At 38.8% G+C, this 17478-nt stretch overlaps 1 protein-coding gene across 1 annotated transcript; it reads right to left on the reverse strand.

Annotated features, from left to right (window-relative positions):
• Positions 1–426: 426 nt before the first annotated feature.
• stk33 (serine/threonine kinase 33) lies at positions 427–9781 on the reverse strand. Its single transcript, XM_073464877.1, has 11 exons — positions 9708–9781; positions 9462–9566; positions 9170–9308; positions 6215–6300; positions 5492–5579; positions 3363–3438; positions 3167–3279; positions 2938–3023; positions 2779–2851; positions 2442–2611; positions 427–1074 (listed from the first exon to the last, which is right to left on the reverse strand). Exons 2-11 carry the CDS (start codon positions 9543–9545, stop codon positions 874–876), a joined length of 1116 nt encoding a protein of 371 aa, XP_073320978.1. The 5' UTR covers positions 9546–9566; positions 9708–9781; the 3' UTR covers positions 427–873.
• Positions 9782–17478: the final 7697 nt, after the last annotated feature.

A 17478-nucleotide genomic window follows, 5' to 3' on the forward strand; every position in this document is an offset into this window, starting at 1 on the left:
TTCAAAAATAAACTAATATTATTAACTTAAGGACAGATTCGAGGTGTAATCACATATATCTAAAAAAGGCTGATTTATTTTTTTGTGGGAATCAGTTTGTACCTTTCTTTTTACAAATGTGTCTGTTTGGATGTTGAAAATATTCTCTACCCAGATTATTACATCCCCGATGATCTCTAGCCAATAATTACTTATTCCTAATGTAATAAACATTTAAGTGATTTAAGTGACTATTACTTCCATATACCGACAAGGAATGCATTCACAGTGTATATAAATAAAGACATTAATAATGAGATGACATGCTGCCAGTTAGTAAGGACATTACTAAACAACAGTATAATAAAAAAAAGAGCTGTGCTGTGCTCAAATCTTTTTCAAATCTCAAACTTTTTAATAAAACCGTCAATCTGATGTCACCTCTAATATCTGACAAACTCATTCAATCTGTGTTTGCTGGCTACTATAAAAAGTATGAGTCTGTATTTGGGCTGCCGGACATTATCACACAGCTGGCTGTGAAACAGTGAGCATTTGTCCAGCAGGTCTGGCCCCCTCAGACCGGGAGGCCCTTTCCTTTGGCACGAGGCACAGCTGAGGCGGCACCGTCAGCTGCAGAGGTTTTGGACTTCTTGTGCTATTTCACACTTGCATATGAGGCCCATTTATTTGACATCGATGTCGCTGCTTATTCTCTGGTCATCAGCGTTGAGGTTGCGCTATTCACAGTAGTTTAATTCACATCACTGTTGAATCACGGAATTATATTAAATAGAGTGTATATTTAAAAAAGTCCTTCTCTACTTTAGTTTTTTTCTCTTGTCTTCTTCCCGCCCACTCACTCTCTCCAGTGATATGGCTCGTTTTGTTTTCTTATTCTAAAGCTGCACTGGTGTTAGAGCCAGCTGCCGGTTTGCGAGGGACAGTCCTACTTTTACTGGAAGTAGATGGTCTCTGGTTGCCAGCTTTCCTAATGTCAGAGGCTGGTTTCTGTCCTGTGCTGACATCCTTCTTGTCCCAAGGCCTGCGTTGCTTTGCAGTCGGCTGTGTGGAGGGTTTCAGACCAGCATGAGCCTGCAGGGATAAGATTCATATTATTCATCTTACATAACAGAATTAACTATCGCATTCATTTAAAACAGCTGCATGGCTACACCTTTATTTCCATCTTCTGTAATAGGTAAATCTGGCACCATCTAGTGGTGACTGAATATGAAAGGCAGTGTGAGTGAAAATATGAAAATACAAAGGCGGTCTAATAAGAAAATGTGTGTTTAGAATTCAAAATGTGCAGCAGTAGATATCTGTAGTTTGTCTGGTCAACAATTGTAAAATTAAAAACTAGGATGAATCAAGTGCTGCTGGAAATGTAATTAAATCCTGTAAATAAAAGTATTAATTAGGGTTGAACTGAAAAGGTTACGTTTTAGGACATTCAATAAATCTGTGTGGTGGGAGGTTGAGGCATTCCCGGGGTTTTAAAGTCATTTTTGCGCTTGTCCTGCTGGAGACTGCCTCTCTCTTTAGTCTTTATTCCAAGATACAAGGATAACCCAAAGAAGAAAGATGAGAGATCAATACCTGGATCCCATGACCATACATAATAGATAAGGGTTGACCTTTAGAGAGGTAGTTTACTTTAAAGGAAAACTCTCTTTTGTTTTGCTTTGTTTTGAAGCTTCTTCTAGATCAACGTGAGATACACAATCATGATAACCACATGGATATTAAAAATACAACAAAATCTACACACTAGATAACAAACCTATGAACATGTATTACCTCCACATGTGACATTTTGGGTTCAAGCCCTTCTTCACATGCGGAGATAATAAATGTTCATGAGAGCATTATCTAGTGTGCGGACTCTGTTTTTGTATTTTTGACTTTTGCTTCAGTCCAGCATCTAGTGTTTGTCTTTTTTTGTCTTATCAAGTGGATATTGACATGACAGATCAGAAAATGTTCAATTCTGTACAGTAGCATGTGCAACATATTTGTGCGTTTATAACTACATGTGGAGCTTTATTGAGTTTCTGAGTTTGAAGTACCCCAAAGTACCCTTTTCAAAGTCTAATAGAAGCCTGGGTAATAACCAACATGTTTTTATGCTGAAGATGATATGGTTATTATGGTTTATTCAGCACCACCAATCGTCCTTACCTAAGTGAGTTGTTTCCTAAAAAAATATTATAACCATGATGAATAATGGCTAAAAACTTAGAGTTATCTACTTAATGAGATAGCCTCAGTAAAAAAACAAGATAATTACCACATGAGGTAAATGATGTGTAAGCAAATGCAACAGTGCTCAAATAGATGAGTAGAAGTTTGACATCTTTTAAATTATTTGGGAGCCATATAGATTTATAGACTTGAATAAAAATTCAACACATAGCCGGATGAGGTCAGCTCGTTTTAGATCTGTGGTAAAACAGTACCTGCTTGGTAGATGTGGCTGGCGTGGAGAAGTTGCTGTCTTTTTTAGGAATGAGCTTCGCCTGGCTGCTGCAGTTGCTGGCGGTTACTGTTGAAGCTGCCCCAGGGACCGGGGGTGGCTCCAGTGTGTCATCAGAGGAGGTGAGGGACAAGTCCTCCAGAGTCTCTCCTCCTATTGTGGATGATTTTAAATAACAACATCGAGTAAGCTCTTGTGGCTTTGGTTCATCTCACTCTCTCCTTCAATCCCTCCTCATACTCTCTGTTTCTCAGTTGATTATCACTTGCACAGTGTTGTCAATTAATTTAAATTAAGATAAGTCTTCATTGTTGTCTTACTCTTTTCCTGTTCCAGGTGGTGACGCATCATCTCCAGCACATTGGACGGTATAGCAGGAACATTAGTAGCGCCCTGTTGGACAAAGCACCTCATAAGAGCTCCTTATGTGAATCATTTGGTAAAGTGTATGAATACAGCTGGAACAATCAGTGACTCACTGTGATCCAGGGGTTCTCTAGGAGTTGATTAGGAGACATGCGGTAGGCGGGGTCCACCTTCAGAAGGCAAGTCAATACATTTTTTGCTGTTGAGAAAGACTCAAGCCAGTTGGTGAGTTTGTTAGGAACAAAACTGTGTGAATGCATCCTGTACTGTTTCTCAATGAGAAAATATTCACTCCATTTTTTGCAGGATTACATGTATTATTTATTTATAATAAGACATCACCTGCATCACTGATTGTGGCCCAGATGCTCCGAGTAAATTTGACTTCTTTGTTCACAATCTCCTCAAGTAGGTTTTCCTTCGTTTTGGACACAAACGGGGACTCCCCACACAGCCTGTGAGGACACACAGCTCAGACACATGTGGTCACAGTGCGTATGAGTGCATATGTAAATATAATATCTGTGTGTTTACTTACAACATGTACATAACAACTCCTATGCTCCACACATCGCACCACTGGCTGTAACCACCACCGCTCATCATTTCAGGTGCTGAAATTCACACACAAATGTGAGTCTTTCTTCATATGAAATCTGGGGCTTAAAAACACTAATTAAAACCACTTTTTGACCACTAGTGGTGCTACTGAGCAATGTTTTATCATTGTATCAGCGCACAAATGCACAGCAGCACAGTAGCCATGTGATACAGAGGGTGGTACATACATATCCACAGCTGGTGGCAGTCAGTGTTGGGGGTAACTTGTTACAAAGTAATCCGTTAGAGTTCTCAGATTACTTTTTGCATTTGCACTGTTCCTGTTTCTGCGTGGCAGTGGAAGGTAAACCTACAGTTGTGTCAGTGTGCATGTGTAGCTAGCTAAGTCAATGTGGCGAGATGGCAGAGAGGACAGCATTAACTTCATAGAAATATTCCCATTATTCTGAAATTTTGGGCAAAAAGGAAAAGAACAACACAGTGAAATGCAAGTTTAAGCCCATGCACTTTCATCTAGTTGTGCTTTTATCGTTTCTATGTAAGAACTCATAGTTTATGGGTTCATTAGTAGCATTTTTAAACATAATTTACAAGGCTATAAGAGCCTGTCTTGTATTGTTTTTATTGAAACAGCTGTGCCTGATACTGTATGCTTCTGCCCAATTCACTGTCAGATTGTTAGCAAAATAAAGAGCTGTAAATGTTATATTTCGTCTGTCATTCCTATTATTAGGCTGCAGAGTTACCGATTGTGGCCCATAAAGATGGCTACAAAATGGCAGTAGAGTCAATACATTCAAAGGTACATGGCTACACAAACCGTCAGAAGTAAAAAGCTAACATTAGGCTACACACGTCCACATCGCATTTGCATGACTTCAACATCAGAGCCTGTAAAGACGGACAGTAGATGAGTGAGTAGATGGTTCTCCGTGTTCGGTGTAATGATGTTTAATGTCCCAAACAGCCTCTGTAGTCTCATTAAGCCACTTGTTAGCAACCACCTTTTTTAAGACAAGTAAACATTTTTTAAATTCACGTGTGGGATATATACTGACGTACTTTATGTCTGAGAACAAAATGTGAAAATATCTTAAGCTTGTGTTAACCACAGACCTTTTTTTCATACACCAGTCACAAAGCCAAATTCTTAAATACTTTGAACCTGCAGTGTTTCTACCAATGTTAACATTGGCTGCCTAGCTTTTCCTGCATGTTGCTACATGTTTTGGCAGTTACCCCGAACCAAACTGTCTGTCAGTGGAACAACATGAAACCAAGGGACGTCTTGTACTACGCATTGTTATGACTTCACTCTGCACTTGGCAGTAATGTGTGCATGCTAGTAGAGCATAAGATACAAACAAAACAGGGACCGGCTCATAAAATTGCTTCATAGCACCACTATTGATCTAAGACTCCATTCATATTAATGAGTATAGATGTGAAATACACAGTCCACATGCTAAAATTGAAATACACTCATTGCTTAAAAACTAAAAACTACTATGTGTAAAATTTAAACAGTTCTAACTTGAGCAACCCCCAGTGGTTGAACCAAAACGATACTGTGACAATTGCCTTTTTCACACAGAGACTCCGCATTGTCGGCGCAGCGAAGGCTCGCCAGTTCTCCACCTTTGTTTGTTTGTTCACACTGAACCATGCAGCTCCGGCGTAAAGCCACACCAGTGTGTCATTTCATACAGCACGCCGCTGCTGCAGATCCAAAAGAGGCGTGACGGTACAGATCATGACGTTGACATGTGTGTTTTTTTTCCAACATGTTTCCCCCGGTATCCACCTGTAAATCTAAACATGTACCTGCTGACTGTTTATAATCATATGGATGCTGTTATAATGTGTTATAACATCCTGACCCACCATGCATCCTGGAAAGCAAAGAACTTTCTGGAAAGCAAAACTGTCCCCCCTCTCCGCATCTGAAACTTTCACATAGACGACAATGCGGAGAATAGGCGCACGATTCCCGCACTGAAAGTGCAGTGTGAATGGGGCTAATGGAGAGGCATGCTGCTACACCACTCATTCAAACTCAGACCTCTATCCCTGTGGTCATCTGTGTGGGAGATACAAGTGTCATACCCATATAGATAAGAGTCCCGCAGGCCTCTGTCATCATGTTCCCAATGCCTACACCGCCTGTCTGCACCGATAATCCAAAGTCTGTTACCTAGGTAGAGAATAGCACTTAAGAAAAGGGTGATACAAATAAACATGATTTAGAAAAAATAATTAATTCATTGTTAAAGGTGCTTTTGTCAGGAAAACAAGGCCACAGCGTGAGCACAAACAATGAACCTCTTATTCTGATTTACATGAATAGCAACATAGCTATTGAGGCTGTCACATTATTACAAAAGTGAAAAATTAATTAACTAAAAATGAAAGCATTTTCCGCAGTTACATGACAACACTTTCTACCAACATGTACAGTATGTGGGTATTTGTATATGTGGGTGTCAGACAAAAGAAAAAGAGAGACAGGGACATTCATGCAGTGGTCTAGACTTGTTTCAGCTCACACACCAGGTATCTGCCTTAGCTGGCGCATTGTCAATGCACGCAACATGCTGTGCTCAGCTGGTAAATTGTTTAAAGATACAGTTGAGTCTCTCTTTGTAAAGGTGTACTTTAAAGGAAGACCAGAGGGAGTCTGTCGTAATGAGGTAACGTTTAAAGCCTTTACTAAATATAGAGGAGATAGCAGGCAAGGAGAAAGTGCCCATCAGAGGCTTGTACCCAGTCTGACAGAGAATGGATAAGAAGCAGTGATGGAACATTTCACGGTTTGTCTCACCATCTTACCTTGATATTAATCTTGCCATTATCATCCTCATCGAGAGAATCTTTCACAAGAATGTTCTCAAGTTTCAAGTCCCGGTGCACAATGTCTGCAAGATACGAGGAAAAAAACAGTTGAATTGACAATTATATATATATACAATTATATTTACAGAAATAGTTGTTGTAATCAGTATTAGTATCAATGTTAACATTTGATCAAATGTCTAAAAAGGGGGTTGCTCATATTGATGAAACCACTGAATTATCACACCGTTTTGGTTTAATGGTCTGAGATTTTGATTCACACACAACAATCTCATCCACACGTGAGAAAAGCTCAGATAAACCCACTGTATACAAAGCACCATACTGCAGACAGACAATTGTCAACTCGCAGTTGAATATTTAGAAGAGATGAGTCATATATTTGGGCTTCCAAGTTGGTGGAGACCAAAACAAAGCTTAAAAGAGGGTGAATATTGAATATTGTATACAGAAATACAAGTCCAAAATGCAAATTTTGCTGTCTGCTTGATGTGTGAACATGTAACTGTAACTGCTGTTTTAATTAATACATGCAGGCATTGTTACATCTAAATAAAATGCAAGCATTTTAAGCACTAGTACGAGGATAAGTGATGTAGCCTAGTATCATTTTGAGGCCATTACCTCACAACATTATCAAAGAGCATAAAAGACAGATCAAGTTTATGTCCACCTGGTTAGGATAGGGCACTTGAGGTTTAAGCAGCTTCACGGACTTGACCAGTGGAACATGCCCAAGTTTTGAAAATTCATCACAAAATATCAAAAACATGGTATCTGCTGAAAAAACAAAGGTTTTTTATCTTCAACATATTTTGGCTTCTTGTCTTAAATAAAAAGAAAGAAAAGAATTAGGGTCAGAGTCGGCGTACTGGAGAAAATGAATAAAGTCTGCGATCAGAGCAAGATGATTTGCTAATGTCAGTCACTAGAATAAACTACAGTATGTTTTGTGCACACTAACACAGTGATCTGTTTACCTCTCTAACAGCAGGCCAGGCTGAAGGGCCTCGTTAACAAAACTTGGTGGAGTGAGAAAAGGTAGGAGGAAAAATACAATTGCCCTGGGCAGTCCTTTTCACTGCACTGTTTGAAGCAAGCAATTATAAAATGCAACAGTGCTGATGGTGTGTGAAAGGTAAGTAAGACCGACTGGTGTGCACAAAACAAACACGAATGAAAATGTTCCTTTTTCCTTCATCCATTTTTTCATCCATATTTTCTGATCATTATACCCTTTATTTAACCAATTTCTGGCACCTGTACTCTCAAATTCATATTCATAAATGTCTTTATTTTTATAACAAAACATAATTCAAATAACAGTTACCTATTTTAAAATATACTCAGTATTTTTGCATTCCTGAAAGTTATCTAATTAAATACAGATAAAACAATTGGAGCTGCAGTTTAATAATAACATGTATAATGTATCCTGTTTTAACAAATAAAAGCTCAAAGCACAGCTGAGCCTAACACAGCTAAGACTAATACCTGAAGCAGCTGAGGCTGACAAAGGACAGCAACAATCTGAGAAAACCCAAACAAATTTAAGCTGAGAGACTTTCATGATTAGCCATTTGACAAGAATGTTTCTGGCTATCTCATTAGTATCACTGGTCTCTATAGAGGTGAGCAAAACCAGCACAGAGGGACTTTCCATGTGAAAGCACACCTATTAATCAGTATTGCTCCCTAGCCTGTTGTAAATTAGTCATTAGCCACATGTAACGATGCCTCATTACTAGGCAATGTCCTAAATTACCTCTAACCACAGATCTCAGCATTGAAGGGGAAACGTCATTTCCAAATAAACCATGTTGATTTAATTAAAATGTTTACTATGTTTTTTCTTTTATATTACTCTTTAATCAACATGAGCCTCATTCTATAATGACTGAGAGCAGTAATGGCAAATTTATCAAATCCTTGAGAGCAACAACATTTTGGTATTATAATGGCTTTTTAGCACTATTTAGGCACTACTATCTACTCACCCCCCATGTCGATGGAAAGCCGGGTGAAGTTTCATAGTCCACAAAACATTTATGGAGCTTCACTGCAAGACAGCATTGCGGCATTCTCCTAAACAACTGAAGTAGATGGAGACTTGTTTTAAAATGTTTAAAAAAACAACTGGGGAAAAAAAGATGAAATGGCTCCATACAGCTTGTTCGGCATGATCTAAGTCTCTGGAAACCCTGAGATCCAAAATTGAGTGGAAATGTTATTTTTACGCCCTTGTCACGCGGTCTTGCTTGTGCACCCACTTCAGTTAGCTTAGCAGCTACAGTGAAGATTTCAGCTTTAAAAAGGGTGTAAATAATGTCTTTTCAAATCACTTTGTGGTCTTGGGCCCTCCAGAGACTTGGATTACACCAGATGAGCTGTATGGAGTCATTTTTGTTTGTCTTTTTATAATTTTTTAAAACAAATCATCATCTATTTCAGTTGTTTTCGGAGAATGCTGCAACACTGTGTTGCTGTGAAGCTCCAGAAATGTTTTGTAGACTACGAAATTGGCATGTGGGTGAGTAGACAATGACTGAATTTTTGTTTTTGGCTGAACTTATCCTTTAACTGAAGCACACTTAACAGTCTGTATTAGGGCAAAATTGTCAGTGCTTGTTCCGCACAATAGTTTAATTAGAGCAAGAGTGTAAAGTATATAAAATAAGTTAACATCAAGCTGAAAATTGTATTTTTTTACTTGTCATTTGGTTATAAGATTCATGTTGCAACAGTAACCACATCTGGGTGTGGTCACACCTGTAAGCACATCTAACAATGATGTCAGGGTGTAGTGAACACATCTGCATCACTCACATCTTCAAGACTCCAATCAGTTGAGATCATCAAAAACTATATTTCCAGCTAGTTTTGAGATGATTTTTAATACTATCCAAATGTCAATCTGTAGAATGACATTACCTCTTTTGTGAAGGTAAACAACAGCATCAGCTAAGCTTGAGATGATATGCCTCGTCTCGTCCTCTGTAAAGAACTTTTTCTGCTGCAACAGCTGCTTCAGTTCACCTCCAACGCACAGCTCAGTAACCAAGTAAGTCATCTAGAAACAAGCAGAGAAAATACATCTCACCATACAGTCAATTTGTGTGTGCTTATCATTATAGGAGATTACATGTCACGTACATTACACATAACCCACTCGCTTGATTAAGCTTGCTTTGAGATTGTTACTTAAAAGGACAGCAATGCTCACCTTAGGCGTGTCGTAGACTTCCTGGAGATGTATTATGTGAGCATGATTCACTTGTCTGAGAATGTTTATTTCTTGCCCCAGCATTTTGACTTTCGAACTTCCTGCCTAAATTGACAGAGAGTAAAATCACAACTTGAGGAGTTTCATCGTGGTTATGGTCGCTTACCTCTCTCCAAACATTAAACTCTATTATTAGTGCAACACATTAAAAAACAGGCTTCCCAGTGGGATGCCAAATGCACTCACCGCTGGTCTGCAAACCTCCTTAATAGCCCATTTTGTCTGTGTCGCAATGTGGGTGGCTTCATAAACAACTCCAAAGCTACCTTGACCCAATTTCTTTCCAAATGTATATATTTCCTATGGGCATGAGAAAGGAAGCATTAATACATATGTAATCTATACCTGATCAGTGTCAGTCAGAGAGAGCAGAGGATTTCCCATGAGCTTGTGTTCTGGATGATTTCACTGTTTTGGATTACAAAGACATTATGCCTTTGCTCAAGTCCTGAAGTCTGGAGAACATCCTAATTTCAAGATCTCTGAAAAAACAGAAAGTTTTCAGGTCTCTGGAGGTGCACAATATAGTATTTCTAATCAAGTTACAAATGATTAAGTTGCTGCTGCAGTTCGTTCAATCTCAGGTCTAATTAACTTGATCATTATCTGTGTGCATGCAAGGCTGAGCACTGGCTGCTTCGGATTTGGCAAAGGGAGCACTCAAATTCCCCAATGAAGGGGGGCTATACAGCAGCACAGTGAAGTTTGATCCTCTTCTCCTGCAGATAGAGTATACTATAGAGGTCAGGTCACCAGTGAGTATGTGTGGCTTTGTCAGTGGTGGCCCCATAGCACAACTCAGGACTGTAGTGGAATCATTCATAGAAGCTCTCCATACCCTGAGGTCAGCATCATCGTTCAGGCGTATTAAAGGCGCATTCCTCTCCTGTGTGTCCCTGCTGGTCCGCGGGGACACCATGCTCATGCCAAATCCACTAACATCTGCTTGTGTCATCTGGAAATGGAAGGAGAGGGCGGTCATTATCTCTCTGGAATTCCTTGTCAAGCCATGGGATAATAGGGCTGTCCGTGACAAAAGACATTCTTGGTCGACAAATAATAACTGCAAATCTTTGACTAATCAATTAGTTATTTTAATCAAAAAATCTGTGAGATTATTTTTTCCAATATTGTTATTATTACCTCCGCCAAGGAGGTTATGTTTTCACACGTGCCCATTTGTTGGTTGGTTAGTTGGTTGATTTCCACAGAAACTTGGATGGAGGATGGGTCTCGGCCCAGAATACACCTCATTAACTTTCGGTGTGGATCCAGATAAAGGGACAGATTCAGGCATATTTTCACACTTACTAGTAATATAATAATGCATGGATCCTGCCCAAAAAAAATCTGGCACATTTAGGTGGCTGGTATCAATCAATAGTGACTACTATTTGATTTGCAGATCCAAATAAAAAACCTGGATCTAGCCGATTTAAATGTGTGTGAGGGTAGATTTTTTCAGCTGCTATACAGCAACAAAATGGGATAGAAAACTGCAAGTACCACAGATGTGTAGCTGAGATAATGTTTGTAGTGTAACTTTGTTACTGTTTTTTATTAAACTATTATTCTTCCACAACACAATGGAGAGTATGATTGCATCTGAATTGTTTTGTTGTCCTAGTGGTTGGCTGTTACAGATCTGGTGATCTTAAATTATGGTTAAGCAGTTATTGGTGGTGTTTGTTATCAGATTAGGCTTGATTGAATTAGGGGTTAAGGCTGGGCCTTGGTGGAGGTATGCGCTCTACTGAGAGCCATTCTAGTTGTGGATGAAATAGGGCTGAGTGATATGTCCTTGGATTTATACTGCAATATTTTTAGGCTGTATCGCAGTACACAATACATATCCTGATATTTTGAAATCTTCTCAAAAGGACTGGGGGACAAAATCAAATATCACAATATTTTGACCAAATACTTTGGTATTGATAGAGACAATATTGTAGCGATGACTATTGGTACTTTCACAAAATATTGAACAATGACATTTTTGATGAAAAAAAAATCAAAACTAATGTGGATTTAATGACTAAGTGGCAAGTATTAAAACAGTCTGATAAGGTCATAAAAATAACTTAAGTTTAATGCAGCCTTTAAAAGCAGGAGAAGGCATATCACAATAAAAAGATCAGCAAAATCTAAGACGATTGTCTCAAATCACAATAATGATATATCAATATACTGCCCAGTCCTAGGATGAATGTAGTCATGAGTAATTGTTTCAGCACTGAGAAGATAATGTCTTTCCAGAAACATTCAGTATACCAAATTAACACTATTGTTTCCAAACTGTCAGTATTTCAAATTATAATATTACCAACTACAAGACAAAACAAATATTCTCTAACACAAGCACTCATCACTGCTAGTATATAAAAAAAAGTTTTATTAGCCTAATATAAATACATAAATATTAATGTAATAATAATAATCAGGAAATATATACGAAGCAAGAAATGTAAAATTTTAATAATAACTATGTATAATTGAAGCTTATATTACCAGTATCAAATACATTATTTTAAGGTTAGCTCATGTTCATTTAAAAAGTCTATACTGCAAGAGGTAGTATACAGAATTTCAGCATCTTTACTTACTCTCATCTAACTCCACACTGCCGTCTCTGTCTGAACAGATAATAACTTTAAGCACAATTTACCCAGCTTGGAAAACAGTCTGTAAAGCCAAATTAAATGTAAAGCAGTTATCAAGTGATGACTGGGAGCGATGAAGTGGATCCACCACATGCACAGCAATTAATTATTAACAAGGAAGCGGTGTCTTTAACCTCCTCACTCTGACGCATTATTTTAGCCTTGGCAGGGGCCTCATAACAGGCCTGTCTCTCCCATTATCTCCTGTCTATTTTCCAATCAAAACGATTGTGACAGCCTCTGGAAATTCCAATCACCTCAATCATAGCTCATTTGAGGAAGACAGAGCGATGTGATGAGTGTATCATTTGGGACTTGAAGTGACTGGAGGAGGAGGAGGGTCCTGTGCACCTCAGGTGTCTCCAAGACAAAGGTGCCCCAGATCTCCGAAACAAAGGAAATAGGATATCAGGGTCAGGTTAGGTTGAGAAGTCTGACCTTAAAAAGGGTCACAAACAGGCACAGGTCTTGAATTGCCTTAAGCCTGGGGTTGTTATCTGTAATATCTACACCTGTGTTTCTAAAATTACATCAAACTACAGGTCAAAACACAAAATAGGTGACTTGTTTGTTTTTTTTTACTTCATAACACAACCACAAACTCAAACTGAGGGCTTGCAGGGCTTCAGGGGGGAAATTAACCCTGAAGAAATGATCAGACTTGGGCCCAGATGCACTCGCATTAGAGCCCTGATCAATACAGCTATGCACAGTACCTCTTCCTCTACTTCAAAGTTAAAAAAACATCTCTTGTGAATCGTGAATGCCACTGACAAAAGCAACCAATCCGTGTTACCCACCTGCTGGAAACATCACTAAGAGGGTAGACTATAACAGCACACACTCAACACTCAAGAATCACTAATGCAGTGACAAGGACATGCGCAAATATAGCCAATTGCGTCTGTTGCATGACCAAATTGCTGGAAATAAAAATTAGGATTTAAACCTCTCAGCGATGGTGGGTAAGAGTTATGCCCCTGTGCCACCTGTGCACCTAAAATGCCTTTCCATTAAGGTTAAAATGTCTGTTCAGGTGAGCACTAACATGTGAAAGTTCAAAACATCCTTGAAAGGCCAAGTGTAGTCTGCTTATTCTCCTTTTATTGACTTGTTTTTCTCAGAGTTACAGCCCATCTGTACGTATATGGAGCAATGACCCAAGAATAACTATATAGAATAATTAAATAGGTCCTATAATGATTCAGTTGTAGCAGAAGGCACAAATTAATGGTCTTTGTTCACACACAGACATGCTGAAAAATGAGCAAACATCAGTACACACCCCAACACCAAGGACACACGCGCTGTGTTCCACCTTTTACATTGAGTTGGCCTCATCGCTTGTTTCAGCAGGAAGTAATTAGGAGCTGACGGTTCATCAAAAGTCAAGCCCATACATGCCTCATCTCTCCATCATTCTGTCAGACAGGTATTTCTGTTTATTTATATTCCTGAGTGAATATGTATACATAGCACCTAATGACAGGGAGTGAGGTAGATAATGTCTAATGACTAAGCACACAAAATCAATGTCACTTTGGAACAAAGGGAGCATGGACATACAGAGGATGACTTCGATCCTGTGTAACTTTTCTTCCCTTAAACCTTCTTGTCTTTCATTAACTTGAGGTAATGCATATATACTCCTTCTCCCACCCTTAATGTCAATAAGACTGCTACTAGCCCTTAGAGGCTGCAATGCTCTTTAACTCCCGCACTATAAAACTGTTGAACAAGATAAGCTAAATACTGACAATATTGTATAAATGGTAACTACTGTTTACTGTCATAGAGGCATGGGACGAAAGGAGAATTTCCTGTCACGATTATGCTTCCCAAAATAATTGTGATTTATGATAATTTCCTGATAATCATCACAACATGCTGAAAGAATCAAATATTTTTATTGTATCACAGACAGGACACACATCTTTTGATATTTCAAAACTGATCAAGAAATCAGTGTAGGACTGCACCTTATCAAGCTACATTGTCCCAACCTTACTGGCATATGCATATGCAGAACATATGCTGCTGCTGCTGATCTAGCAGTTTTAAAGTGCACCTGTAAGTATGAACTGGTATCCGTCAATATGCTACAAGTGAACAATTTGCCAATTAATCGAGGATTTTGGCCTCCTAACTAAAGCATACACTTCTAATGCACTTAAATACTGGCCATTCTTTGCCTACCTTGTAAATCATGTTTATTATTGATCGTGTGATATGTGATATTGATGCCTGTCAATGTATAATGCTGCAGAACTGAGTCTTGTCACAGTGCTGTACTGAAAGCAAATTCCTCTGACTTGGACATGTGGTCATTAAGGTAATTGTTTCAGTAAATAATAATAATTAAAAAAAAAAAAAACTTCACAGTTAATCGATTAATGTTAAAATAATCAACAAATAAATCAATGATGGAAATAATTGGTATTTGCAGCCCTAATGCTGTTTTTTTAAGAGCAGCAGGAATCAGCAGCAGTGTGTCCCAGAAAGCAATGGCATTTGTTCCTGAAACCACGGTTACTTTAAATCTTCAGTCACTTTTCAATCGCAACCAGTCTGTCGAGATATTACACATTTTAATTATTGTACAGGGCTTTTAGAAGTTTGCTTTCTTTAAGGGCATAACTCGCAGAATAAATTAGGCTTAAGCAGCTCTCTATTGGCAGTGCCTCTAGCTGTAACAAGCAGCCACTAAAATACAGTACAGCTGGAAATCAAACAAAAAACAGAATCTTAGTCACTGCAATTAAAATGTAAACTGCTATTCGTTTTGCTTGAGCCCAAATATTACATTTTCCTCATGTGAAACTTAATCATTTATTGACAGCTTGGCTTTGATGACAAATGATAAACTTCACAGTCCTAATGAAGCGTGGGATTACATTACCTGATGAGGCAAGAAATTGCATGTTTAGAATGCAAATATAGAGCCCATCTACTAAGTTATGAGGTGAATCCTAATATTATGCGGAGAGATTATCAAAGCTTCTGGTCTAAATGTAATATACCAAGAACACATCAACATTAAGCCATTAAAGCATACAACGGACTTGCTAAAGAGAGGTGAAAATATAGTCTATCTGACAGCTGATGGACTGCGGGGCAGAGAGGAGGCACTTCAGGGTTGCTGCTCCTACACTCAAACAAGTAATGCATGTAGTGTCCCTGTAAACAAATCATTTAAAGGCCCCTCCAAGAATCCCTTCTGTCTCCAATGGTCATGTTTGATAAGTGTCTATTGGCAGGAAAACATGCTTTGCCAAAAGGAAGCAAAAGATCAAATTCTGCCATTTGCTCAGAGCACTCCACATGTTGCTAGGAGATAAGGGCCAACAAATTCAAATTTTCTCATTGGTTTAATCCTGGTTAAGGCTAATCTCTGCCCTTGCTGGGCTCAGCCTTGGGAAGCTGGGAGGGCAGACATCTAGAAAAATGTAGGCCATAGCAGAAACAAGAACAAATCAAATTCATTTCAATGACAACCCGGAGAGAACTCAGCACATTCATATCAGAGTACACAGATGTCCACACCTTCAGTTATAAATCATTCATTGTCCAACTGCCAGGCTGATAATGTTGACGCTCTATCACTAAAAATGTGTTTTTTTACCAGTGAGAACAAAAGATGGAGCAAAACCTAACCTTTATGACCACGACAGAATTCAAAGTATGACAAATGACGACAGCTGAGGATTTAAATGACTCAGAAAGTTCTGTTTTTCAGTCCTGGCTGAAATATAATGTGCTTTAAACGTTTATTCACTGCTGCAGCTACGCTAGCAGCAGTAACTTAAACTAATGAGGTTGGTTAATTTGTATGGATCAGTGAGGACATTTTGGTGCTCTGTAATGTTCCAGATGTGTTTGCAGTTAGTGTTAATTAATTAGCACATGGGAGCTGGTTAATTTGAAACATTGAGCCTTGCATTTCATCATAAAACATACGTTAGCATAACTCTTATTTAGTTAGCTAACTGAACTACACAAGCAAGCTAACGCTAATAATTTGTAGAGATTACTAGGTAATTAATTATGAAGCCTGAAATATTCAAATACAGGTAGAGACAGTTATGTTACTCTTCCATTGACCATCTTGTGACGTTACAAACAAAATAGGTGAACCCTTCTCGTGTTAAAACCTGAAATAGCGCAGAAAAAACATGAAGACTGATCGTATTTTTAGCTAACGCTAGCTTAAAATGTTAGATAGCTCTCCCCGTGGTACGCGTTGTCATGGCAACGGAACATGAAGCAGTTGGGCGGACGATTTCTGTGAACTACGGACCGAAAAACACGTCTAAAACGACACACATATGAAGGTAACTTGGGTTTTTATGTTGTCGCTGCTGTTAGAAAAGTCAGTCAAAGTTTCTTACCTCCTCGAACAGCTCATTTTCATTCCGCAGGTTGGTTTTCGCACAAAAACTTTTTTGGCGAGTGATTAGGGGAAGCGAAGAGGGACAAACCTCCGATGAATGAGCAGGGCTTCTCCTCCGAGGGTCTTCCAGCGCCCCTGGTGGCTCGTGTGTGTCCACCAACCTAAAGCAGACCTTAACTTCAAGGTAAGACACGACACGACTTGAATTTCATCTTGTACAATAAGCATAAGCTCTTACAAGTGGATGGGGAGGCAGTTTTTCCCTGTGGCTGCCTGGATTTCTCTCGGTCCTTAGTCTCCATCTAGTGGACAAAACTGCAGGGGTGTATCTGAGTTGGTAGTCTGGATTCTTTAACCACAATTATCTGTTTTTAGAAATAACATAATGATAATCTTAGAGACTGTGATCACGGATTACCAATTAAATAAAAAGAAAATAGACTTGATCATTTGACATGATCTCACACAGACCACTTTTCCCCCACGATTTCAATCTCTCTGTGAACTATTTCTTCTCTGAACTCATGTGTTGAGTTTTCTTTGGTTTTCTTTTAGCGCTGCGAAATTACATTTATCATCTGTTTGTTTGGATTTTGTTATAATTTCATGTAGTTTATTTTTTATTATACAGCTCCTTTTCCCAACAGGCTGGGATACAAGTAAAATCTACTGAAAACCGGTTTGGCTCCAGCTCCATTTAGGATAAAATGGAGCAGTTTGCATGCAATTTAGAGTGGACGGGGGCCTCTGTAAATGTTTAACCTTAAATCTCATTTGGGCAGCCTGAACTTTAATCTTGGCATGACATTCAACTGCGCCTAGCAAACATTTTAAGTGTGTCCAGCCGACTAACATTTCAGAAGGTCTGCTGGAGGCAGCTTTTCAGTTTTCTCTTACATTAAGAAAT

The sequence above is a fragment of the Pagrus major genome, chromosome 4, assembly GCF_040436345.1.
Source record: "Pagrus major chromosome 4, Pma_NU_1.0".
Lineage (NCBI taxonomy): Eukaryota > Metazoa > Chordata > Actinopteri > Spariformes > Sparidae > Pagrus > Pagrus major.